The 25,994-nt window shown below is 37.1% G+C and overlaps 1 protein-coding gene across 30 annotated transcripts in view; it reads right to left on the reverse strand.

Annotated features, from left to right (window-relative positions):
- The window catches only part of ABI2 (abl interactor 2), a 101,986-nt gene that overhangs the window by 12,914 nt on the left and 63,078 nt on the right, over window positions 1-25,994 (reverse strand). For 5 of the 30 annotated variants that reach the window (XM_086344821.1, XM_086344811.1, XM_086344799.1 and 2 more), the window contains 6 exons: window positions 21,480-21,577; window positions 18,272-18,418; window positions 17,412-17,536; window positions 16,241-16,423; window positions 12,184-12,342; window positions 3,218-3,304 (listed from right to left, as the gene is read on the reverse strand). In XM_086344821.1, coding sequence (XP_086200947.1) covers window positions 3,218-3,304; window positions 12,184-12,342; window positions 16,241-16,423; window positions 17,412-17,536; window positions 18,272-18,418; window positions 21,480-21,577 — 799 coding nt within the window. The remainder of the gene's footprint in view (window positions 1-3,217; window positions 3,305-12,183; window positions 12,343-16,240; window positions 16,424-17,411; window positions 17,537-18,271; window positions 18,419-21,479; window positions 21,578-25,994) is intronic. The other 25 variants (XM_086344931.1, XM_086344922.1, XM_086344916.1 and 22 more) reach the window with 7 other exon arrangements.

Below are 25,994 nucleotides of genomic sequence, written 5' to 3' on the forward strand. Positions count from 1 at the left end.
CCTTTATAACAAATTATAATGAGTCCAGTGAACAAATTTTAATAATCTGCCACATTCCTCTCAATGAATTTCCTTAAAATATATATATATTTTTTTTACCAAATTAGTGGGGTGGAAATCACAAATGTCTCTGGGTAACTTCATCTGAGAAGATATTTGTGTCTGTTTCATTTTATTTTTATATGTACAGAATTTCAAGTAATTCAGACTAACTTACGACCCAGTGATTTAAAATATTTGAGTTGTGTTCTTAGAGAAATTTGCTTCCATAGTTCAGGTATCAGAATGCAGTAATGTCTAAAAGATCATCTCCAAACTCTGGGAACCCAAGCCTTTCAAAATGCTGAGTACATATTTGAGCTTAGCTTAACAAAATAACCCGAATGAAGCTGCATTTATTCATCAGCGGTTCAATTTTAATGAACAGTATTAATGCTTATTTATGAAATAACAGTACTATTTCCATGAAATTCTCTGAGCAATCGTCTTTATTTTCTCTCTTTTATCTAAGCTGAGGGATCGAATTAAATGGATTTTAAGTCAAATGGATTTTAAAATATGAAGATCAGCCATACCCACATCATACTCTGTTGTGTTCCAGTATTCTTCCAATCTGCAGTGCCACTCTGAACTCATGACCTGTCTACATTATGAATCTCAAAACTTTCTTTACTCAGTAAAAATACTCATTTTAGTTCTAATGGGATTTTTAGTAAATAAAAAATATAGATACATGATTTTTGCATATACTTTATGGACAAATTACATGCGGTTATGGTAAGAATCAATAATACATCCTAGTTGCATTTATAAGGTAAGGTGATTAAACAAATGCACAGAAACAAGGATCCAAAGAACTTTGCCTTTCAAAACAATCACCTTGAGAAATTATACCAGAAAATTACTCAAAGATGCTGCCACTGCTCCTTTTTTCTTAAAACTGCCTCAGAGTCAGTGTAATAAAACTAACATAAGCTACTATCTTTTAGTTAAAATATTCCAATTACTCAGCACTTCATAATACATTATTCATTTAATCTTTATTTTAATCTTCACCTTGGGAGATGGTGTTTTTAATCTTCATTTTATAGATGTGGAATCTGGCTTTCCAAGATTAAGTAAGTACTCCTACAGTAAGTGGAAGAGCAGGAATTTGAACTCCAATGCCTCTTATCTTAAAAGCTACACTATGATGAGATGAGATCAATTCAATAACTTTAAAGTCATGTTTCATTATTCATTCAGAAACATCAACTGTAAGCCTACTATGGCCAGCTATTATGCTCAGCACTGAGAATGCAGCAGTGAGCAAAAGTCATGGAGACATGGACAACCAGTCTTCCATTTACAGTTAAGTGCAGTCAGTGCTTCAGGTCATCATGGGAAACAGCAATAGACCACATCTCTTACGTGGGTCAGGAAAGGCTTCCTGGAACCTGAAGGATGAGGAAAAGTTAATGGCCCAAGGTGGGGGTAGATATTTCATGTCAGATGTAACAGAAACAAAGGTAAGAAAGTAGGAACCCTTCAAAAGAGCTGATCAAAGTTCAATAGAAAAAGGCCTGAGGAAGCTGAAGAGGACTAAGCAGAAAGGGCCTTTATAACAGTCTGACCTCTCTCCAAAGAGCAATGGGAGCCAGAGATAGGTTTAAGAACAAGATTATAGCTATACTACTTAGCCCAGTATAACTGGTTCCAAATAATTCCAGGCTTCTTCCAAACATCAAACTTAATATAAATATCTGCTACCAGAGAGTATCTTCAAAATAATGTACTTGAAAGCTATAAAGGTAATTCCAAAAGATAGGTACATATCTTTCCAAGGTGAATGTTTTGAAGAAGACAACATTCATTTGAATGTCTAAGTCCTGCTCTGTCTATAAAATCAGTCAGGGCTCACCTTATATACAGAGTTTCTTGTTTGTATACATTTTGTAGGTGAGAAAATGTATACAACTATGGAAAGAAATGAGAAAAGATCATCCTAAAAGGTATTCACACTGTGGGAAGTATTGGAGGTGCTCATGGGTACCATCCAATAAACAGAAGTAAAACAGACTATTTTCAGAAATTAGCAAACAGAGATGCAAAGGTACCCGAAAGAGAACTGAGCCCTCAGGCCAGTATGACTGGATTATAACCAGTTAAAATACAAGAAAGAAATGTATCGATAAAAAGGGGGCATTTATTTCGCTGTGGAAGCACACACACAAAAAAGCAACTAAAAGTGTCTGCTACGTGTCAGATGCTTTTCTAAACGCCAGTGAAGAAAACAAGCAAAAATCCCTGCTCTCATAGAGCTTCCATTCTAGCACTGGCGATGCTCGTTTCCAAAGCAGCAGGAGTCTTAAGGAACAGAATGCCAGTATTTCTGCCCCACTGGTGAGGCCATCCCTGTTATGAGATGTAGGCACTGGGCTACATCAGCCTGATGACATTATCTCTTTTATGAGTGTGATTCCCCTAGTTCAGATTTCACACCCATCGTGCAACCTTTTGATTGTGCCATGCCTCCTATATAGACTGCTCACAAGAAGAGAACTCATCTATCATACAGACTATGTTCACTGGTCCCTGTAACAACAATTCCTCACTAAACGCTGATACAGGTCTCCTGCTTTGTAGATGTCAGTCTCCTGAGCTTCCATTTTAATGCTTCCCTAGAAGAAAACTCAACCTATCAATAAAATTAGTTATCTGTTCCTGCATCGCTCAGCACCGGACCACAGGCCAACTTAAATACACTGTCAATCTATGCGGCATCTTAGGAGACAGACTGACAATTTGGTTCTCTGGGACCCGCCATGGCATGGTTCATCTTTACACCTGGAATCACAGGACTGGAGAAAGATTCTCAGGCCAGCCACAAAACCCTAAAACTCCAGTGACAGACCAAGCGTCTGAGCAATCCAGAGAGAAAAAGGTGGGCTGCCTGGTAACTAAGAGCATCTCCTCAATTAGATGTGATTTCTCTTTTTACACGTGCCTTATTTTACGTTTGTCTTATCTTCACTAGCAGACTTTAAGCTGTTTGAAAGTAGAGAATTTCATCTTCGTTATTTTATCATCCACACTAGTGGCTCATACAGTGAGTGACTTGTTCATAATAATCAAATATCTGACATACTGGTGAATGAAGGACTATTCAGCCAATCATATATAAATGACATTTTACACCTATAATCTGATCTACAGCATAAAGAAGACATAAACTTACTATTTTCTTGGACTCTGGCCACAAATCCCATTAAAGGTAACTGAGGAGTTACCTGTAGGATGGAGGGAGGAGGAGGAGCAAGAGATACTGCAAAAACAAAAAAGGTGTGGAGGATAAGGGGTAAGGGCAAGTCACATTAAAAGGAAAGGATAACACAATAAAACAAACATACACGGGGGAACCACTTGATCAGCATTTTACAAGCAGTCTTAAGGCGCTCTTTTGAGGGATAAGTCATTAACACAAAACAAAGCGTTAGGGAAGTTTTAAAAGCTTACAACAGGAAGCATTTATATATACCCATCTATTCTAAGATACAGTGGCAAATTGTCTTTTCATACAATAGCATGTCTTTTCAAAAAAAGAATTTCTTCAGATTACCATGAGTAGTTTGGTTTTCCAAATTTTACCTTGGAAGTTACGAGTTTAAATGTGCATCAATACAAGGGAAAAAAGACCATTACATGCCAGCCTCCTAATTTCATACTTTTCATTACTTCATTAAACAGGAAAAATTAATTGGTAATTAAACAAATATTTACTTACTTCCCAAAGGGGCAAGCACTCTGCTAAGAGACCAATATCAAAGCCATTCTCTGTGAGTCAGGGTTGTATCTTTACAGTTTCTCATAGTCCCAATTCATACCACCTATTTCAGGGACATTTTCACCGTGACCCTACAGAAAAACGCTCGCCTCATTCAAATCATTCCTTTCCCCACAAAGTTGTCTTTCCCTCTTAAACACCTGGTAAGCATCTAGCACTCGTGAGTCTTCAACAAACATTTAATATAGGTAAACACACACATAAGCCAGGTACATGTCAAACAACTTCCGAAGATTAACTCTACAATTATGGTTTCCTTCAGATTGGGTAAACAGTATGATGTGCATTTTCTTATAAAGAGAGAACACCTTTATGAGCTTCAAATCACAGGTAAGACTAACAAAACTAAAACGATAAATAAGACACTGTGCTCAAAAAAATCACATTCTAGTTGGGAATGGAAGGTAAAATAACAGCCCCGACCCAACAATACTTGCAGCAATTCCCTGCGGGTGGTGGTGGAGGTCGAATGGCGGTGGTGATGTGGTGTTACGGTGGGCGGGAAGCGGGCCAGGTTTGGGAGGGATGAGAGCTACAGAGAAATAACCTCTGAGCAGGCACCGGAAGAAAGGGAGCTCAGCAAGCAGACAAGGCTGAGAAAGGCAAGCTGAGAGCCAAGTGAGGGGCAAAGGCTCTGAGGTATAAAGCAGCATGACCAGTTTACAAACCATACGTATTTCCATATGGCTGGCATAAGATGCCTGAGAGAGAAAGTACAAAACTAGAAAGACGAACAGGTGGATATGGAACAGGGAGGAATCTTAAATGGTAGGTGCAAGAGTGCTTAGTGGAAACAGCTTGGGACTTCAAAGTCACCTAGCGGGTCTTCTCTGGCAGTCCAGGGGTGAAGGCTGAGCTTCTGCTGCAGAGTACAGGTTATCAGGTTATCGGGGAACTAAATCCCACAACCTGGGTGGCGCTAGTGGGAAAGAACCTGCCTGCCAATGCAGTAGAGATCCAGGTTCCATCCCTGGGTTGGGAAGATCCCCTGGAAAAGGAAATGGCAACCCACTCTAGTAAGTATTCTCGCCTGGAAAATACCATGGACAGAGGAGCCTGGTGGGCTACAGCACATGGGGTCACGAAGAGCCAGACATGACTGAGCAATTTAGCATGCACAACACACAAGATTCCACATGCCTCAAGGTGCAGCCAAAAAAATAAAGTCCCCTAACATCAGAAACCTGATTTGCTATTTCCTTGCTATTGGAGCAGCAAGTTAACTTTTTCAAATTTAAACCATAAATGTGAAATGAAAGATATAATGCAACCTACTTTACAGTGTAACTACAAAGATTAAAAAGAAAAAAAGTGTATATAGGAAGTCTAACTCAGGGCCTGGCACACAAAAATCAAGGTAATAGAAGCAGAAAGAAAAAGAACTTAGCGTGGACAAAAAGAGTATTTGGTAACTAAGGATTTAGGTACCACATGAAGGAAACAGCTGAAGATATTCTTAGATTTTTTTTCCTTCCTAACTATGAAGGTAGAGGTGCCATTAACCACATTAATGTTGGTGAGTAGTACAGGGAATGAAATAGGCTGGAATGGCACCCCACTCCAGTACTCTTGCCTGGAAAGTCCCATGGATGGAGGAGCCTGGTAGGCTGCAGTCCATGGGGTCGCTACGAGTTGGACACGACTGAGCGACTTCCCTTTCACTTTTCACTTTCATTCATTGGAGAAGGAAATGGCAACCCACTCCAGTGTTCTTGCCTGGAGGATCCCAGGGACGGGGGAGCCTGGTGGGCTTCTGTCTCTGGGGTTGCACAGAGTCGGACACGACTGAAGTGACTCAGCAGCAACAGGGAATGAAAAGTCAGGAAGAAATAATGGTATGATAAATAAGATGTATGAAAGTAACTTAAGCATAAACATAGGAGGCAACTGGAAAGTCTGGGTTGAATTTGTAGAAACCATCAAGAGGTGCAAAGGTGGTAGCAGTTAGGAGAGGGAACAGCTGTGCCGTGGGCAACTGCAGGGGACACTGTACACACACTGTCCGGACAAGACCTGCCCATGTGACTCTGAAGACGACCCCAGATTCAAGGGACAGAGTCACATAACCCTAGAAATCGGCAACTTTCTTTAAAAGATACCTTTTGGATATGTTTTTTTATACTTCTTGGCAGCAAACCCTTAAGTTGGGTGTCTGTCTCCCACTCTGAGAGGCCTAGAACAATTGCTGGTATGTTCACAATACTGTGTCCAAACGGGGTAGGAAGACAATGAGCGGAGAGGTAGCAGAGACAAAGCAGGTAGAACTGAGAAACAGCAGCAGAGGATGACTGCACTAGGAAAAGCGCATATGTTCATTTCAAGTGAGATGAAATTCTCCTCTGGTCTGTTAGCACCAATGCCACCCCACCTGTAACGGAAAAGTAGGAAATTTCCCACTTCAGCCTTTACCATTAAAAAAAAAAGAAAAAAGAAAACAACCTAGTATTGAGCTAAAAAAGAATGATTAGACACCTTAGAACAGACTTTTTGTATGCAGATTTTTTTTTTTAATGAATTTTTTCTTTTCTTTTCTAGTTCTGAAAGTGAAAACCTGAAACTACAGTGGTCTTTTTAGGGACATCCACCAACAGCAGCCCAGGTAAAAACTGATCCCAGATCTTCCTTAAATGGAATTACTTTACAACAAAACAAGTTAGGTTTTTTCAAAGCCAGTCTAAGACATGTTAAAAAAATTCAGTTTCAAATGGAGCTTACAAATGTTGCCCCAAATTCTATTTTTGCCTGAGGCAAACTTTTTTACATGATGATCCAAATTAACTTAGTTACCATAGCATTTTCTTTCTGGTCAGCAAGATTTCATGAGAAAACCTGTGAACCAGAAGATTCTACTTTAGACTAGATTTATCTTCCTTAAAGTTGAATTGAAAATGAACTATTTTAGGTGAATTTAAGCAGGATTTTGATGTGAACAACTGTTTGCAATATTCAGTTCTATGCCAAGTAGCTCATGAACAGGCAAGAGCAGAAAGCAACGATCAATTTGTTTCCATTCTCTCTGGTTGATTCCTCACACAACAACCCTTTCCCTATAATCATCAAAAGATCTCCACACTTAGATTCTGTAATATTATGTTCACATCACACAACAATGAAGTTAATGTGAAGAGAAAGGCTCAAGAAGACACTGGAGTTTATAGAGAGATCTTAAGTAGAACAGCTATAAAAACTATAGCTTATGTGCACTCAGCAACATGTAGATATAAAAGGTAAGGCAAACCAAACTTAGAGGATGAGCCTGTGCTGATGAAATATACAAATTCCTAAGCATGATCTTCCTGATAGTCACAAAATCATGGAACATCTTTGAGGCTTGGTGTGTTAAAAGGTAAAAGGAATTTTGAAGAAAAATTAGACTATTGCATTGTTTTGTGTGTGTGTTTTACAGCTAAGTTAAGAAAATTAGACAAAATAACCACCCTAAATACTGAGACCATTAAAGGTATCATCTTTAGAGGCCATCCATTTGATCATCTTAGGGGCCATCCATTTGATAGTCCATTCAAGTTTAGTTGCTAATATTTTACATTCCAGTTACAGAGATAATGTTATCATTTTAAAAGGCAAATGTTTTCTAAATATGGATAGGAGTATTACTTAGGAGTATTTAGAAGTGAACCTAACTAATCATACTCAGTAAGAGCTTTTTTGATGGAAAAGAATATGATTGCCAATAACTGTCACCCCTGTAGTCTCAGAAGAGTTAAATGCATTCTGTCATTTTTGTTATTCCTTTTCAAATGAGAAAACAATGATATTACGCTAAGAAAAAGCAGCAAATTAATCCATGTAATTTAAAAACACAGCTTGTATTTTTAATGATGAAAAGGGTCTATTTGGTTTACTGATTCGTCTGATAATATACTTACATTTTTCAGTTTTTTCCTTGCTTTTTTGTTCTCCCTAGAGCAAGCATTCACTAACAGACACTAAAGACTGCCGAAAACGAGGATTCAAAAATAGCTTCTGGATGCGGCTCTTTATTTATACTTTGCTAATCCCTCCTCCCATATCTGTATTTTTCTGGAGATTTATAGTAATGCTATAAGTTAATTATCATTTAGAGAATATGTGTTAAGGCTTTTCTTTTACAATATCACCAACCCAACACTGCTTTCTCAAATGTTTCTTTTTAATTATTTATAATAATATTCAGGGAAGCCTGACATCTTCCCTGTATAAAACACCATACTCATTCAGAAATTCCTTTCTCACATAATTATACACAGTCACGTTGCTTGGAGCCAACATTCCACTTTATGGATTAGATTTTTTTAGTCTTTGTTATAATATGAATGGTAAAATGTAAGATCTCTTTTCCCAGTCCTTAGTACTTAAAACACCACATTACTGATTTCCCATTGTTAAGGACTGACTGTATCTCCCCAACATTCATATGAAATCCTAACCTCCAACGTGATGGTATAAGGATGTGGGACTTTTGGGAGGTGTTCCACACAATGGGATCTACTCAGTCACAAAAAGGAACAAAATTTTGGCATTTGCAGCAACATGGATGGACTTAGAGGGCATTGTACTAAAGCGAAGTAAGTCAGAGAAAGACAAATACTGTATGATATCACTTGCATGTGGAATCTAAAAATACAACAAATTAGTGGATATCGCAGAAAAGAAGCAGATTCATAGATACAGAGGACAAACTAGTGGCTATCAGGAGCGGGTACAATCTGGGGAGTGGGGGGTATAAACACTGGGTGAAAGATAGGCCCAAAAATTATATTTAAAAAATTTGTTAAAAGGCATTGCCAAAACAAACAAAAACAAACCCCCCAGAGAGCTCGCTCTCTTTTTCTGCCATGTAAGGATACGATAGGTTTCCTAGGGTGGCTCGGGAGTAAAGAATCTGCCTCCCAGTGCAGGAGACATGGGTCAGGCCCCCTGGAGAAGGAAATGGTAACCTACTCCAGTACTGCCTGGAAAATGCCATGGACAGAGGAGCCTGGCAGCCTATAGGCCATGGGGCTGCAGAAGAATCACCTGTGACTCTGCAACTAAACACCAACAAGGATACACGACGGCAGCCTCCAACCTGAAGAGGGGTCTCACCGGACCCAGCCACGCTGGCACACTGATCTCTGGCTTTCGGCCTCAGAACTGTAAGCAATAAATCTCTACAGTTTATAAGCTATCCAGCCTATGGTACTTTGTTATAGCAGCCCAAACTAAGGCACTTACCAAAGTAGGTTAACGTACACAGATGTACAAGTACAAATATACACATATATTCTTCTTTACCACCAAAGTGCTTCATATTTATATTGAAGGCAAAAACTGGTAAAACTTGTGATTAACCCTAGTTGTTTCAATGCCTCGCTTGATGATGACAAGAATGATAAACTAATACTCTTCTTTCTTTGGCTGGATTAGATTAAGAAACAATAAGAACCACATAGGATTCAGTTATGTCCTGATTAAAGTGTTCCTTTCATTAACTTGTTTCTGAAATAATCCCATTAGAAAACAATTACTGTGCTTCGAGAACTTGGTACTGCATATCAGGGGTTCCATGTTTTCATTCCTGTGTTACAATGCCATTTCAAACTCAAACCAAATATAGTAGCAGTGCTGTTAGACTTAACGTTGCACAGAAAACCTCACTGAATTTACATTCACAGGAATCCTTGCCTGTCAGCTCACTTCCTCAGAGGCACAAAGCCATGTCAAGCCTCCAGCTGCAAAAAATATGCTCATAAAACACAAACCTGGGATCATTTTGTTAAAGCAGGTAATTAGCTACTTGAGAAAACACAACAAATTTTCTCATTCTAAATATAAAAAACAAGGACCATTTTAAGACAAGTGGGAATAATATGAGACTTACATAATCATCTAAAGCAGATAAAATGAAAGTGCATCTCACAGCCTCAGAATACTGGCTTACAAAGCATTAAGTCTTGCAAAAAGGGTTTCAAAGAACATAATTTAATTAAAAACTTTTTTAGTTTAGAAAAAAGCACTAATTATTCAACTAACAAAGTTGTAGTCATCCCCTTTAAACAAATACCAAATCCCTGGAGAAGAAAGGCAGAATTTATCAAGAGAAGTGCATAAAAACTAACTAAATTGCCTCACACATTATGCTGAAGGCTCAAAAATCTCAATTCACTATATTTCCCATGAGTGTGAAAAATACTTTCATTAACACTCATTCCTTAGAGTCAGTTATTTTTCTACTTTAACATATACTTTCAAAATATATGCAAAATCAGATTTACAAAGAAGTGTTAAAATACATATTTAAAATACATTTAAACGCATACTTAAATAAGCTTCAAATAAATTCCACCAAGAGGGTTCTGATGGGACCAGTATATTGGTATGTACATTTACACAGCATGAAATACCCCTATATATACTTTCTGAATATCATGTATACTTGGTCCCAAGCTGTAATAATGAAGCATCTCCCAGTTCCATTATGGAATCAGCCCATTCTGGATTGACACCATTCTTTTAAAACGCTATGTAAGGGTAAAGAAGGGCATAAACACCATAAGCAATAACTGTCTAGACTTCCAAAAGGGTCAGGGAGACAGCTTATCTTTAGCAGAACTATGAAACAGGCGTATGAAAAATTTAAATGATTTAAAAATGAAATATGCATTTAGGTACAAAATAGCATCTGTACAAATATGGGTTTGGAACACAATTTAAAAGTAGCACGTAAGAAAAGACAGGCGTATCTGCCAAAACGGAGTTCAAAATGAGTTAAAAAGAATGGCACACCCCAAATCATTAAGTCTGATCAAAGACAGCAGTGAGAGACACACACCTGTGTAACTGAGGCACCCTGCCATACATCTGAAACCAATCCGACACTGTATATCAACTACACTTCAAGAAAACAAAATTTTAAAAGACAAAATAACCCAAAGAATTTTAAATTAATTAAATTTTAATTATAGGTTTTAATTTGGTCAAACATTATAAAAAGAGCAACTACTCTTATTTAAGACTCATTAAAAATACACATGCATATTTCTCAAAATAATCTAGTAAAATTTCTTTTAAAAACATGTCTATTTAAGTGTCACTAGCTCAGTTGTGTCTCTTTGTGACCCTATGGTCTGTAAACTGCCAGGCTCCTCTGTGCACTGATTAGACTATAAATGTGGAATTTAATTTACAAAAGGGACCCAAAACAATGAGAGGATCTGAATAACAAGGGATTCATTCCACATTCAACAAGTAGTTAGCAAGCACTATTCCCAGGATGAAACAGATGAAAAACTGTTTACAGCTTTTTACATTATGAAGGGGGCACCCTCCTTCCCACCCCCTACCCTTGGGAGGGTAAGAGAAAGATTTTTTTTAATCTTAAGGTAGGTAGGATAGTACAATGGAAATAACAGGGAACTTAAGAGTCAGATGACCTAAATTCAAATCCTAACTTGACTACTATCTTAGTCTGTTTCCTCACCTGTAAAATACAGATGAAAATGATCACATGATTATAAGAATCAAATGAGGTTAAAAAAACAAAAAAAGTATTCTGTAAGCTCCGCTTATGTAAAAGGAGGATCAAATTTGTTCTGCAAGATTCCAAAGGATATAACAAGGTTTCACCAAAACACAGATTTTAGCTCCATACAATTCAGGGCTTATCCAAAATGGAATAACACTAGATGTGATCACACATGGGCTTACTGGCCTCTTGGCAAAAATCCAGAAAAACACACCAAGTTCACATAGCATGTCCACAGCAGTCATAGAGAATAATATTTGCTCTTACCCTCTCTGGGGAAGAAGCAAAACAAATGACTGTTAAGTATTAAATATGTGCTATTTTAGTTCCTCTGTACACATGACGCAACTGCAAGATGACTGTTATATCTGGATCAATCTGTTCAAGTCACAGTTGTTCCATCAGAGGTTTGGTAGCAGAACTGAAGAAGACAGTGTAACTGCCCACCACAAAGCAGTTTCAATAATATTTTCCTTTTCTTTTGCTACTTATAAACTCTGCTCATGTATGCTCCAATTTCATTAATTGCTATTCATATAGCAAGGATATCTGACTAAATAAGAAGGAAACACTGTTCACCACAGTATTAATTTAAAAAACAAATAATCACTAGCACATTCAAAAACATTCTATTCAGATAAGTTAAGTTCTACAACTCTATATGGAAACCATATGTTGATTTTTCAAAAGAACTGGAAGGTACAATATCGGCAACCTGTATTCATTCTTCCACTCATGCAACAAATAGTATTATTCACCTACTATACACTAGTCATTTGCAATTAAAGGTTTTTTTCTCAGTAACTGAAGAATTTTAAATTAGATACATTCCACAGACTGCAAAAGAAAGTCTAACCTGGGTTCTGGCTATAAAAAGGTCCTCCGTTCATCTGACTCTGAAGGCTTGTTTGTGAAGTGATGGAAGGAGGGCGTCTATAGGGCAAGGAGCCCCCTATTGTTGGGGGTGTATGGCGAGCGGCAGGTCTATTCATGCTGTAGAACTGAACAGGATGACCTGGAAAAGAGACAGAACATACACTTGTCATTAAAATTATCTCAGACAATAAAACACTTTGGGCACAATGCCTGTATCTCACCAAGATTATTAAACAATAAAAATATTTAGTTAATTTCACTGCCATCTGACAAATATTAATGCAAAGTGACAGTTACTGCTCAGCTGACAGTATATCAAAGTGCAAAAAACAGCAAAGTAGGTAAATAAAATTATAGCTAAGTTTGGAAAAGCTATATCTAAATACATTACTAATCAATATTGTGAGTTTATTAAATTAGTAATTTGACAGGGTTTTACAATCATCACAATTAAAATTTATGGCTCACTTCCTCCACAAACACCAGCAATTAAACACCGAAAACCAAGCTCAAAAAAGTAAGAACAACATTTAGGAAAGCAAAAGAAAAAATGTTTGACACACAGTCTTATTCCAAAATAACAATAATAGTAAATTTAAAATAGCAAACCAATTTATTTAAAGGAAATCATAAAATATTTCAGCAAAAAGTCAAGTGACATAATTCTGAAGTCAAGAATTCTGAATCACATATCTCAATCAAAAATATCCTTCTCTAAAGTTATTTTGTCTTAAAATTAGAGTTTAGAAAACTTAGTTATAAAAAAAGCTAAGATACAAAAATTGTATCAAATATATCTAATTTTAGTATCATCCTGGAACTTGTTCATATTTATCAACAATTTCACTACATTTTGCTCAGAGTACTTCACCAACTAATGCAAACAGAAGACACTCTTTTCTAATCCATCCAACCATCTAACGCAATCAAGTTCTTAAATTTTATCTTGATTCCACTCCAACTTAAAATCATTAGTTAAGGGCCTACTGTATAGACAGATCAAGCACTGGAGCACCCATGAGAGAGCAGGTCAAGAGAAGAGAAGAAGGGAGAGGAGGAGAGAGAAGAATGAGGGAAAGAGGAGGAGGCCAGAGAAAGGTGAGGGAATGAAAGGTGGAAGGATGGGGAAAAGGAAAGAAGACATGAGGGAGGGAGGCAGGGGAAGAGGTGGTAGAGAAAAATCCGACAATTCACCTTTTCCATGACTGTCAAATGGTTTTACATGCCTAAAACTGATCTACAGGAGCTATAAAATTGATCAAACTTGGATTCATATGGATACTCATATAAAGAATGTTATAAAAGCACTCAAGACCTGCTACAGCATTTACTCTTCATATATATGACAGTATCAAAACCTAAAACTCAATTCTGTTGTATAAAAATCTTGAGTAGTCAAGCTTAAACATAATCCACTGTCAAGTTTACATAGCCATGGTAAAAGTGTAAAAGCATGTAAACTAATAAACTACTATAAGAAGGTATATTCTGTCATTTGAATCACCAGATACACAACACTGACATTTTAGGAATCAATCTGTAATATCTTAAAGCTAGAATCACTGAGTTAAAAACTCTAAAAACACCATTATGAATTTTATATAGTTAGATCCAGCCTAAAATTTCCCATGTTATAAGCCTTCAGTGATCCAAAGACATTACATAATAGAGATTCTATTCAAACCATTAACAAGGGTATTTATTCTGCTTTGAGTTGAAAAACAAAACTATAGTTTACCACAGCCCTAACTATAAAAACCTAAAACTAAAAACTTCTAGAAGAAAATAAGACAAAGCTCTTTTTGACCTTATGTAAAGAGTTTGTAAACACAACATCAAAAAGCACAATACACAAAAGGAAAAAACAGCAACGACTGGGCTTAATCCAAATAAAGAACTTCTGCTCTTTAAAAGACACCATTAAGAGAATGAAAAGGTAAGTCACAAAATGGAAGAAAATATTTGCAAATCACAAAATTAATCAGACATATTCAGAATATATAAGAATTTAATGAGAAAACAAACAAACCAATTACAAAGGTGTGGGGGGGAAGCAAAAACATTTGAACAGGCATTTTGCCAAAAAAGATAAACAGATGGCAAATGGGCACATGAAAAGATGTTCTACATCATCATTCACTGGGGAAATGTCCATCAAAACCACACGACAAACTATTAAACACCTATCAGGATGGCTGAATTTAAAAAAAGAAGAAAAAAAAATATATATATACGTAAAGACAATTACACAGCCAGCCAGGCTCTTCTGTCCATGGAGTTGTCCAGGCAAGAATACTGGAGTAAGTAGCCATTCCCTTCTCAGGGGATCTTCCTGACCCAGGGACTGAACTCAGGGCTCCTGCACTACAGGCAGATTCTTTACTGTCTGAGCCACCAGGGAGGCCCTTACGGCAGTACCCTGTACTAACATGTATGCAGAGTGACTGGAAGTCTTACGCACTGCTGGTGCACGTGCAAAACTATACAGTCACTTTGGAAAACAGCTATCCAGTTTTTATAAAGTTAAGCATTCATTTACCATACAACCCAGTAATCCTACTCCCTAAGTTATTTACCCAAATGAAATGAAAGCCTGTGCTCACACAAAAGTCTGTGTGCGAATATATTTGGCAGTTTTATTCATAATCACCCAAAACTGTAAATAACCCAAATGTCCCTCAATTTGGATTGAGGAAAAGGGTAAACAAACTGGTAAATCCATTCAACAGAACACTACTCAGTAATAAAAAAAGGAATGAAATAACAAAACATGTAATAATGGATAAATCTCAAATGCACTGCGCCAAAAAGCCAGATTCAAAAGAGTACATTACGTATGCTTCCATTTGTGATATTACTACAAAGGCAAAACTTTAGAGGGGAAAAAAAACAGATACAGAGCTTGCCAGGCGCAAAGAGTGAAATGAGTAAAATGGAAGGACCGAGTACAAAGGGGGCGTGGAGGAATCTGGGGACGTCAGGGCTGGTGTGCACCTTCACTGCAGCCGTGCTTGTATCACTGTATGCATCTGTCAAAACTCTAAGAAGTCACTAGAAAGGGTGAATTTCACTGTATATAAATCAGACCTTAATAAAGAGAAAAAAGTATCTGGAGATTCAAAAACAGTACATTACAGAGACTATATAAATTGTTATTAAGGCATTAATTATGCTTTTTGTTTTAAAAAAAAAACTTATTGTTCACTCATACAACAGATATTGACTCAGTGCTGACTAGGAACCAGCACCTGTTATTAAATTATAATGCTGACTCTAGGTGGAGATGAATCTGTACTTTGTAGGCCTACAGCGGATTTCAAGATGTATTCCTTACTCCACTGATGTACGAGCGTAACAGGACTTTTACATTTAACTAGCTGTAGTGGCCTAACAGAGCTGTATGTAGAGCAAAAGGACAGGTCAGGTTTAAATACCCCCAGTACAGAATGCTTTTCTTAAAAAGTGTTGGTACAGAAACTAAGCCATAATACACCATCCAAAATGCGTGAATTAAAATGAATTTTTTAAAATGTCTTCTAAAACATTAAACACCTAGATACAGTAGCAGCACACACATACATTCTATGAAGTACTTTACTAACTGGGCTTCCCAAGTGCTTCAGTGGTAAAGAATCCACCTGCCAATGCAGGAGGATGTGGGTTCAATCCCTGCTTCAGGAAGACCCCCTTGGAGAAGGAAATGGCAGCCCACTCCAGTATTCTTGAATGGGAAACCCCATGGACAGAGGAGCCTGGCAGGCTACAGTCCACGCAAGAGAGTCAGACACAATCCACACAAGAGAGTCAGACACAACTGAACTACTAAGCACAAGCACATCAGAAAAATGAGAAACTTTACTCTGATTTCCTCAGGAAATTCTACTCTTCGGTCACGGGCCATTTTCTAGTTAGTACATTATTCTGCAGATTTTTTTTTTATACAAAACACAGACAAAAAACATGAAGCCAGAGTTCCAAGTAAGACGAGCCAGAGCCAGACGACTGAATCGGCCTGCGAGGAATAAGCCAATACTCACCTGTAGGGGGAGTGGAAGAAACAACAGGGGGAGTTGGAGAAGTGAAGCCATCAGCAAGGGTCTGGGCACCCCCAGCGGCAGCATCTGGGGCAGTGGAAGAAGGGACAGTTGCAGGAACAAGAGGGGTGGGGGCAGATGCAGAAGTAGCAGGAAGGGGTGGAGTACCAGCAGAGCCAGCGGGGGCTGAGGGGAGAGAGGGGTGAGAGGCAGCATTAGTGAGGCAGTTCCATCAGGCAGGACTAGAACAGGCACCAGAGAACTCAGTGTTAGATACTCAGTGCTGATCAACGCCAAAGAATAGAAGAGAGCGTTAAAAAAAAAAGAATGAAGCTTATGTTAAAGGATTATGAGGTTTACAGCAAGTAATTCAAGATGCTAAGGATAACGTCCAGACTTTTAAAAGCATTCCTTTTTACCTGATAGCCAACACACTGGAAGAAAAGCCCCCTTTATGTTGTTGCTTTTAACATAACATTCTGTAAATAGTATACAAAGCTAAACATAACACAGTAGAAAACAATAGTATTCCCTTCTGAATCATTCAAACCAGAAAATAAAGATTCCAGACATAAATATCTTATCAGGTAAAAAGAATTGAGAGAAATACAAACCTCTTTTTCATGATTTTTTTAAAAGATGTTATCTCTTTGTTATTATAAGTAAATTAAATATGTAATTTTCCATCCTTATGTCTTGTGTGTCAGGTTTTTAAAACTAAGTTTCATGTCCTCAGATGAAACAAGTACATTTTTCTGTGCATTTCAGCAACTCAAGTTCCAAGAGTCCACTAGATTGAACTGTTGAAATTATATCTGCCCAATCCTGTTACCGATACGATTCCTTACACCGAGACTGCACTGTGTCCAAAGGCGTGCACTGTTATAACACCAGCTGGAGTTAAACATGTCACTCGTTCCAAGGTGCAACCTCTAAGTGCCAACCAAGACACAGCACCAAAGACATAACTCCAAATCACAGAGAAGTATCTGAACATAAACTGACAAATAATTTGGTTAAAAATAGCAGAATGCAGAGAGATTTCTCAACATTTACAGAGTCTTCAAGAGAAAAAAAATCCTGATTATGAAGAAAGCTCAGTGTAATTAAATTAGAAACTGAAAGGACAAACTCAGAAAGGACAGATGAAGCCGAAGCACAATTCACGTTTTACCTGGAAAAACACTGGGAGGAGAGGGCGTAGGAACAGCGATGGGAACCCCCACACTCCCACTTCCACTGTTCTCCCGACTGCTGCTCCGACTACTTGGGTGGCTTCCTCCACTACTCCCGCTGCTGCTGCAGAAGTAAGAGCCACCAAAACATGAGCATCTATGCACAGGAAGACATCACCAGCATTTTCCAGAATGTTCTGAAATGAATATAGCTACTAGATGGTAAATCAAAAGCCCTCCATTTCAGAGATGAATTTCTTTATAAAGCAAGGGAAAAAACTTGAGTTCAAGAAACTTGTTTTGGCCACCTTTTAATAAACGTATATTAAAGAAATTGAGAAAAACAAAACTTCTCCATAAATATAAGGGACAAATGATGGGGCTCAACACATGAAAATAATATTACTTTCTTTTATTCCAGTTTAATGGCTGTCTGAAGAAATAGCTTTTATAACAATTTTCCGAAACAAATTATTTGTCCAATTTTACTTGTAATGATATCATGACATATTATGCCATATTAATGTTTTATTGCATATGGTTTTTCATCTGTAAAGTACCACCAAAAAACAACGTGAAATTCCCCGTATCTGGTCAGTGATTTTCTTTTTCAGGTCAACTATAACTATCAGTCTTGCAGAAGAGTTTGCACTTTGAGATGTCTGTCCTTTTTCAACTTCCTGGCTGCTCAAAGTTGCATCAGAACATGAGGAGAGAGAGGTGGAATCAGATGAGGTTTGGGGGAGTAGTGTGAGGAAAAGAACTTAGTGCTTGGAAAATGAGAGAGATTTAGCTGAAGTTATCTGAACAAATAATGGTGCTATGACCATCCCATTTTGCACTGAGGTAGAGAAAATACCTGTAAGTTCGATTTCTTTGATTCACAGAAGCTGTCCTCACAGGGCTCTGCTGCGAGGGAGCCATATTACGGGTTGGGCTAGGTACGTAATCATTTGGTACCACTGGAGGACGCACTGGCTCCAGTGTGCGATAGGGGGAGTGCCGCCTACAAAAAGAAGAGCGTATGTATCGTGTGATTAGCAAGTCTCGGCACAATAAATTCAGAGTTGCCAGTAGTGAAATACAATCTGTACTCAGAGGTAGTAAAATGTGTTTTAATAAAACCCAGCTACCAATTTCCATCTTCCCTTAAGTATCACTTCTCCACCATCAGGGCTTTGATGCATACTGTTATTTTTTTTTAGTCTTTGACCTCATTTCCCTACACTAATTTTGTTCATTCATTCTGAGAGCATGAAGTTTCTCCCCCAGGTAAGCCAGTGTTTCCCAGACTCTCTTCTTAGATGAGTTCAAATTAGTTTAGTGTCACATTAAATTCTCCCAACTGCACTTCACAAATGCACTAATTATCTTCCTCATCCCTCTCTCCCTAACCAAAAATAATCAAAGATAGGGTAAATAAATCTACAGGGTCTGGCTCTACAACCCCCACATTGATGATCAACAGCAACCATTAACAATTCATTTCTCTTTCTATGCAATAAGTACATAGAAGTAAAACTACATCCACACACAGAAATACATAATTTAATCTCCTCTCCTTCCATTCTCACTTCACATCCTCCTTAACCTTTCACCATGACCGCTCTTACCTCTTACCCTGCTCAGAGTTCAACATTTAAAAGGGAGAGAAGAAAAAAAACAGATCACCTAAGTCTATCTTATTTACTTTGAAGTACAGAACAGTCTGCATTTCATTAGCATACTTCTCTTTTTCTCAAACTTTCTTCTTAAAAGAATGACAAGATCAGGAAAGGGAATACAGGAAGCAGGATGCACACTGGTACACCAGGAATCATTAATTCTCATCTCTAAGTTTCCATCATGATGGCAATGATTAATACTCAGCTGATGTGAAATTGATATTATGTAGATAAGATTCTGATCTTTAATTGGATCTCAAGATATGAAAATTAAAGAGCTTTTTTCCCCTAAAATGATGATGCTGACCTGACTTCTATATTTCTCAATAATTCACGTCCTCAAAAGCTCCCAAGGTTCCTTTAAATATTATTCTCTCTCATCCACTCAAGTTTCGGCTCATTGATTCTGGATGAGATTACTCTGCAAAGACTCTGTCTACTCTACTACTCTCAAAATCCTCTTGCATAAACAAATATACACGTTATTAAAAAGGTAAATAAGGGGCACTAGATAAGATATTGGGTCAAAAAAAGAAAGGAATGTCAGGGCCTTGAATTTAAAACACTATAAAGAAGTTTAGGCATCTCTGAAATTATGTACATATAAAACACCATAAAATAGGAAACTGATGGATTTCCAAACAATTTTCCCCAGACAATAAAAATGCTCTGTGTCACCCAAGAAAACAGAACAAAAACCTTTGCCGACTAAGAACTACACAGTGAAGTGAAAGTTGCTCAGTTGTGTCCGACTCTTTGCGACCCCATGGACGATATATATAGACCACGGAATTCTCCAGGCCAGAATACTTGGGAGTGGGTAGCCTTTCCCTTCTCCAGGGGATATTCCCAACCCAGGGAATGAACCCAGGTCTCCCTCATTGCAGGCGGATTCTTTACCAGCTGAGCCACCAGGGAAGCCTATACAGTGAAGACAATGATAAAAAAAAAAAAAAAGGTAAAAAACTAGGGAGAGAGGACAAAATATGGTGCCTGAACCAAGACTGTGAAGAAGTCAGGCTGTGACCATCAAGTGGCTAGTGATGCTCGGCCACTCTGGCCTTCAGGAATCCTGCAGAGCCCTTGCTAATATACAAGGAAGACAAATATTAGTGTACAAGTACATCTTTAAAATTTGGGAGCAATGGAAATTTTTACTTAACTAGGATTATCTTGCTAACAATCTGGATTCAAAACCTAATAAAATCCATTAGAAACTATACATGACAGAAATATAGACATTTCACAGGAAAATAAAATACTCCCTCTTGACCTGATCTCTACTCTTACCCTGTACAATTATGACATACCATGACATCTACATCCTACTCTGAGGCTTAAATCTTATTTAAGCTAGTAGAGCTTTTCCTTTCTAACCTAAGCAGAATTTTTTTTGTCCTCCCCAAATAAAACCACCCTATTTCTGGCTGGAAATCTGATTTTATTCTTTTGTTTTCCACTGCCCTAACTTTAATTCCTCCTCCATTATCTTTCTTTGACTGATTAGGTTGCTGGGTTTTTTGGTCTGGTTTTCTTGTTTGCTTTTTGGTGAGGGGGCCAAAAACCAAGATTTCCAATTAAAAACTTTTAAGCATATATCACAAAGCCAATGGTAATAAAGGCATTTTGTCTTTGTCTTATACATTTTTTAAAAAAATCCAATTCATGGTACAGTGACCCTGAAAAGTTGACAGAGGACAAATATTACCCCCTTTTACAGATGAAAAAACTGAATTGCTAAGTGGCTTACTATGCAAGACCACACATCAGGAGCAGAGCAGGACCACAATTTTAGTCACCCAACTTCTGGGCAATATTATGCCCAACCGATCACAAACCTTGATCACGATAAACCAAGTTTTTGTATTAAGATGCTATAAAAGAAACTATAGATGCTATAAAAAGGTCAAGGTTTTTTGTTAATTGACCATTTATGTCAAATCTGGAGCCCAAGTGTGTAGACCGAATGAAAGCTCATAATTTCTCATAAAAAAACAAGATATACAGAATTCTATAATCTGCACAGTATTTTCTTCAGAAGACTAGTCAGAATAAGAAGAGTCAATTATAACAGAAAAGACTAAAAAAGTTTCTGAAAATAGGAATTAAGAGTGCAATTTACAATAAGCCATGAACTTAGGCTAGGATTTTACCTCAAATTTAAAATTTATTAGAAAAATAATTTCTAAACAGAATATTTTTAAAGTAGAGAGATGTTTCCTAGGTATAATTTAAAGTATAAAAGATGTTTTCCTTTTGGGAAGGTTACACACAAAATGGATAATCTTAGGAAGAAAATATTCTCTTTTCAAATATTTAAAAATAGTTTAAACATATATATAGTGTTTAGTTTTCACACAGTACATGAAATGGTTTGCAATTACTACTTAGTTCCATACTCACCCAAGTGTCCCTTTGCCTGACATCGGGGGGCTGGGGGGCTTCTGTGTTGGTGGTGTTGTACGCGGCAGCCCACCCATCTTCATATTCTGGGTACTCACCTAAAAAAATTTTGAGGAAAACTCAATTTAATTTGAATGCAGTGAAACAAAGTGCCACTTTCGGGAAATAACATTATGCTATTTAACAAAGGAGGGGAAGGTTTAAATAGGAAAAAAAAAATTAGAGGCCATGCATTTCATATGCAATTTCTACTCTACTATCATTCTACAGTTGTACTCAAAGGACTCCTCCTAACATGAGATTTTCAAATGATTATAAACATGTATGCAAAGACTTTATTTGCCATTAGCTCATCACACCAACAGATCACTGGTTAGACTGTTTGATACGACATTCAATTGAAATTAAATAGGTTAACTATAAAAATTTCAGTTTCAATAAGAGTAACTCAATCAGAAACAACAATGCCTTTAAGCAATTCCTTGTTTTTTAAATAGCAAGCTTATCATAAGAAAACATAATACATGTTTTCCCCCAAAAGTATGCAACTTTAGTTTTGATCCACTGTAAGTAGAGAATATTATATAAAGTTAAATCATACAGAGAAAATTTCCTTTTTATAAACTGTGGATCAGCCTTACAATTCAGATTTTATTAATGTTCTCTTATGAAGGAATCACCTACCTGAGAACTGCCAGAAGTTAAGGCATGTTCCTAAACATCTGAACCAGAAAGGTGGGGCTGAGGTATACCTTTCAACTGTTAGTGGTACAGTGGCCACTGGCAATGTCCTAGTTCCAATGGGAATTAAACCCACTCAGGCCCAAAATGAAGATTAATTTAGGCATGAGAAAGATGCAACACAATCCTAAGAGCTAAGAACACAGAGCTAAGCTGTGTTCCTCACTATTCTATCCCCAATTGAAAACCCAAGTGTGGGAAAGTTGGGTGACCTGGGAACAAGTGTGGATTGCCACCAGAAAAGGATGCCCCCAAAGGAGGAAGTGAGCACTTATGCAGAAAGCCCTAGAAATCTGGGTATCTTAAGGCATTAAGAGAAGTCATGCATGAATATAGTTCAAATGCAATCTCAAGTTGTTTGAGATTACCAGTGGGTTAGAGTTAATAATGTTCACCATGTGTGTTCATGCCTGACTCTATTTTAAAGCTCCTAATATTCTGGACTGCCAAACACTTCAAAAAAGGATCTTAACTCTTCCACTAAGAGTATGTCCAGAGTATTCAAATTATACTTATAAAATGAAACTATAAGACATTATACTTTTGAAATCAGAATACATTTATAATTATAATTTTAAAATACAAAATTTAAGAAAACAAATCATAATTACATACAGAATATTGAGGCTGTCAAAATTAACTCTGGCTTAAATGGAATATTTTAAAATCCTAAAATACTACTTGTTATCTGAATAAGAAAAAATATATCAAGAAACAAACTCATGAATAGCCCAGTGAACAAGTTGTGTGTGATGTTAAAACAATCTTTAATGACAAATGATACCTTTGAAATAGCAATATTTTTAAGGCAATGCATTTTTCTGTACTCCTTTGTTATTACTTTTAAACAACAAATACAAAACAAACTGGTAATCAAGGAAGAATAAAAAATTAACTTATCTATGCTCTCCCCCTCATTAATAAGCAGAGGGTATACTGATCATATCTTAAAAGTGCCAGAAGAAGTTTTTTAAAAATTAATCCACATTGGGGCAAATTTTTAGGAGTAGTATGACAAATAACCAATAGCTTTAAAAACCGTATATCTTAATTCATGATACCAAGAGATTTTTAAAAGTAGTAACCAAAGTCCTTTAAGCTCAACCTTAAACAACATAAAACCCAAGGTCACTTTAAGTGATGAAGGAGAAGTAGGTGAGCCAAACACTAAAACTACATCAATTTGCTAGAAATAGGAAGGAAAAGGAGCAAGGACAGAAAAGGATAAAACAGAATTTTATTCTATATATGGAATAGCTAAAATATTTGAAAACAGCTTTCCAACTTTAATTTGTTTAAGGTTTTGGTATGTAAGGTGTTCCATTTAAATTGCAGTATCTTCTCTATAAATCTTGAAATCTATCAAAAAATATGAAATAAACAACCTATAAATTGAAGCATAGTAGACAATTCCATACATAAAATTTGATACATTTTTGACCTGTAGAATCATCAAATGGTTCTATTTGTTTGGTAAATGGGATTTGCACAAGTAATTTCCACTTACAAAAACCAGAGTCCCTATGGAATGTCCAACTAATATGTAGTTCTGTATTACCTTTGTATTAAGCTAAAAGAGAACTCAGTATTTCTTCAAGGTATTTTTCCTTGAGAAAAATGCTTCTATACTAAAAGTAAAACAATGAATATGTTATGCAGAGTATAAATACTGCCATCTAATTTGAGGAAAATGAAAAAAAAAAAAAGAAAAATTGCCAATTTTCATAGGTGAAATCTATATTATAATTAAAATTAAACTATTTCACATCTAAAATAATTTGGTAAAAAAAATATTTATGGGATATTTATCATGGTTCTAACAACTACTTTGAGGGAAGTTATAGGGCAACCCAATGTTTCCAGACAAGGAGCAAAACACAAGACTAACCGTGAGTGTGGTGAAGGAGAATTTAACTAGAGAGAGAGAGAGAACATACCACAAACTCAGGACAGAGAAAACAAAGCAACACTGCACCAATTCATAACAGCAGTTCTACATGAAACTTTAAAAAACACCTAGGCAAAACTATCATCTGGCATGCAAGTGTGTAGTCAGAGGTCCTGAATCATAAACAGCAGTGCTAATCATTCTCTCCAAAGTTTTACTTGGGAACTGGAATGAAACTTTGGTGGCTGATTCCAACAATAATTCAGTTAATGTGGGTATTTTTTGATGCCATGAAGGGAAAAAGTCATCACTGAGAGCTGAATGAAACAGGTATTAGGCACATGGAGAAATAGCAGAAGTCTTTTATTTTTTCCCTGCCAGAAAGAAACACTCAAGAACAGAAGAAATATTTCATTTAGGTGACAAAGGTTAATGCATGACCAAACTCAAATACTTTCCCACTGGCCTGGACTAAGAAATGCAGACAATACTGAGAGTGAGAGCAGTTCCTTTAGGACCAGAGTGGTTTTCTCTGATCTCCAAACTTTGGAGATCACAACTAGCACCAACTATCAGGCCAATCATTACACCTTAATACTGTTTCTAAAGTGCTCCTATCTTTCCTGCCCTATCCTTTTTTGGTATATGCAGTATCTCCTTGAACCTTGATATATAATATCATGCATATCATATATAATGTTCATTACTAATCTCGGAGCTTTCCAATACCCTGTACATACTCTTTAAAAAATACTAGAGTTCACAAAGTAGCTTTGTATCTTTAGCTCACAGAGCATATCACCTCTGTTAGGAAGCACTCTCCAGGAATAGACAACTTGCCGCAATAGAGGGAGACACATTCTAAACTGAGCCCTGTGGTGTATCGCTCATGTAAACCACCGACCACCAGACCTCTGGGCACAAGACTAAAAGAATAAGAAAAATAAGGGGAGACAAAGGTCTATAAAATGATTTCTCTGCTTTCAAGGAACTTATTTTAGAATAACTAAGACACCCTGCTGAAAACAAAAAGTAATTTCTACAAATAATACAGAAAACTCCAAAAAAGAAGTATCAATGTGAGAAGAATGACCAAACAGAAGGAAGGTTTTATAGAGAAAAATCTGAGTTGGAGTGTTACCAAGTTTTAAAAAGAGCAAAATTCAAACACAAAGAGAAGAGGAGTAGTATGTACAGTTCGTGTCTGGAGGTGGCGAACTGAGGATGGGCACAAGCTGTGGGCAAACACCCGAAGGCTTTCATTCCGTGTCCAGTGCTGTTCCCAGCAGTCCCATCCAGTGCATAATCTTTGGCTTCCTAGAGACCTCTATCCCTCTCCTCAGAGGATATATGTTCTTATTTCAATTCTCTGAGCCAACAGGAAAAGGACCAGGAGATTCTCTGAGGGAAATCAAAACTGAAATCAGGCATTCAAGTGTAGCTTCAGGAGAAAGGTAAAATTTTTAGTAAGACAGGAAGACAAAAAGCCTAAGGTAACAAGAGTTTTAACATAATCCACTACAGAGAAAAGTAGGGAAAACCACTAGACCATTCAGGTATGACTTAAATCAAATCCCTTTCAATTATACAGTGGAAGTAACAAATAGATTCAAGGGAGTAGATCTGATAGAGTGCCTGAGAACTATGGATGGAGGTTCATGACATTGTACAGGAGGCAATAATCAAGACCATCCTCAAGAAAAGGAAACACAAAAAGACAAAATGGTTGTCTGACGAGGTCTTACAAATAGCTGAAAAAAGAAGAGAAGCTAAAGGCAAAGGAGAAAAGGAAAGACATATCCATTTGAATGCAGAGTTTCAAAGAATAGCAAGGAGAGATAAGAAAGCCTTCCTCAGTGATCAATGCAAAGAAACAGAGGAAAACA

Source organism: Bos grunniens, chromosome 2 (assembly GCF_055505025.1).
Source record: "Bos grunniens cultivar Pamir isolate PY7600 chromosome 2, Bosgru_T2T1.0, whole genome shotgun sequence".
Lineage (NCBI taxonomy): Eukaryota > Metazoa > Chordata > Mammalia > Artiodactyla > Bovidae > Bos > Bos grunniens.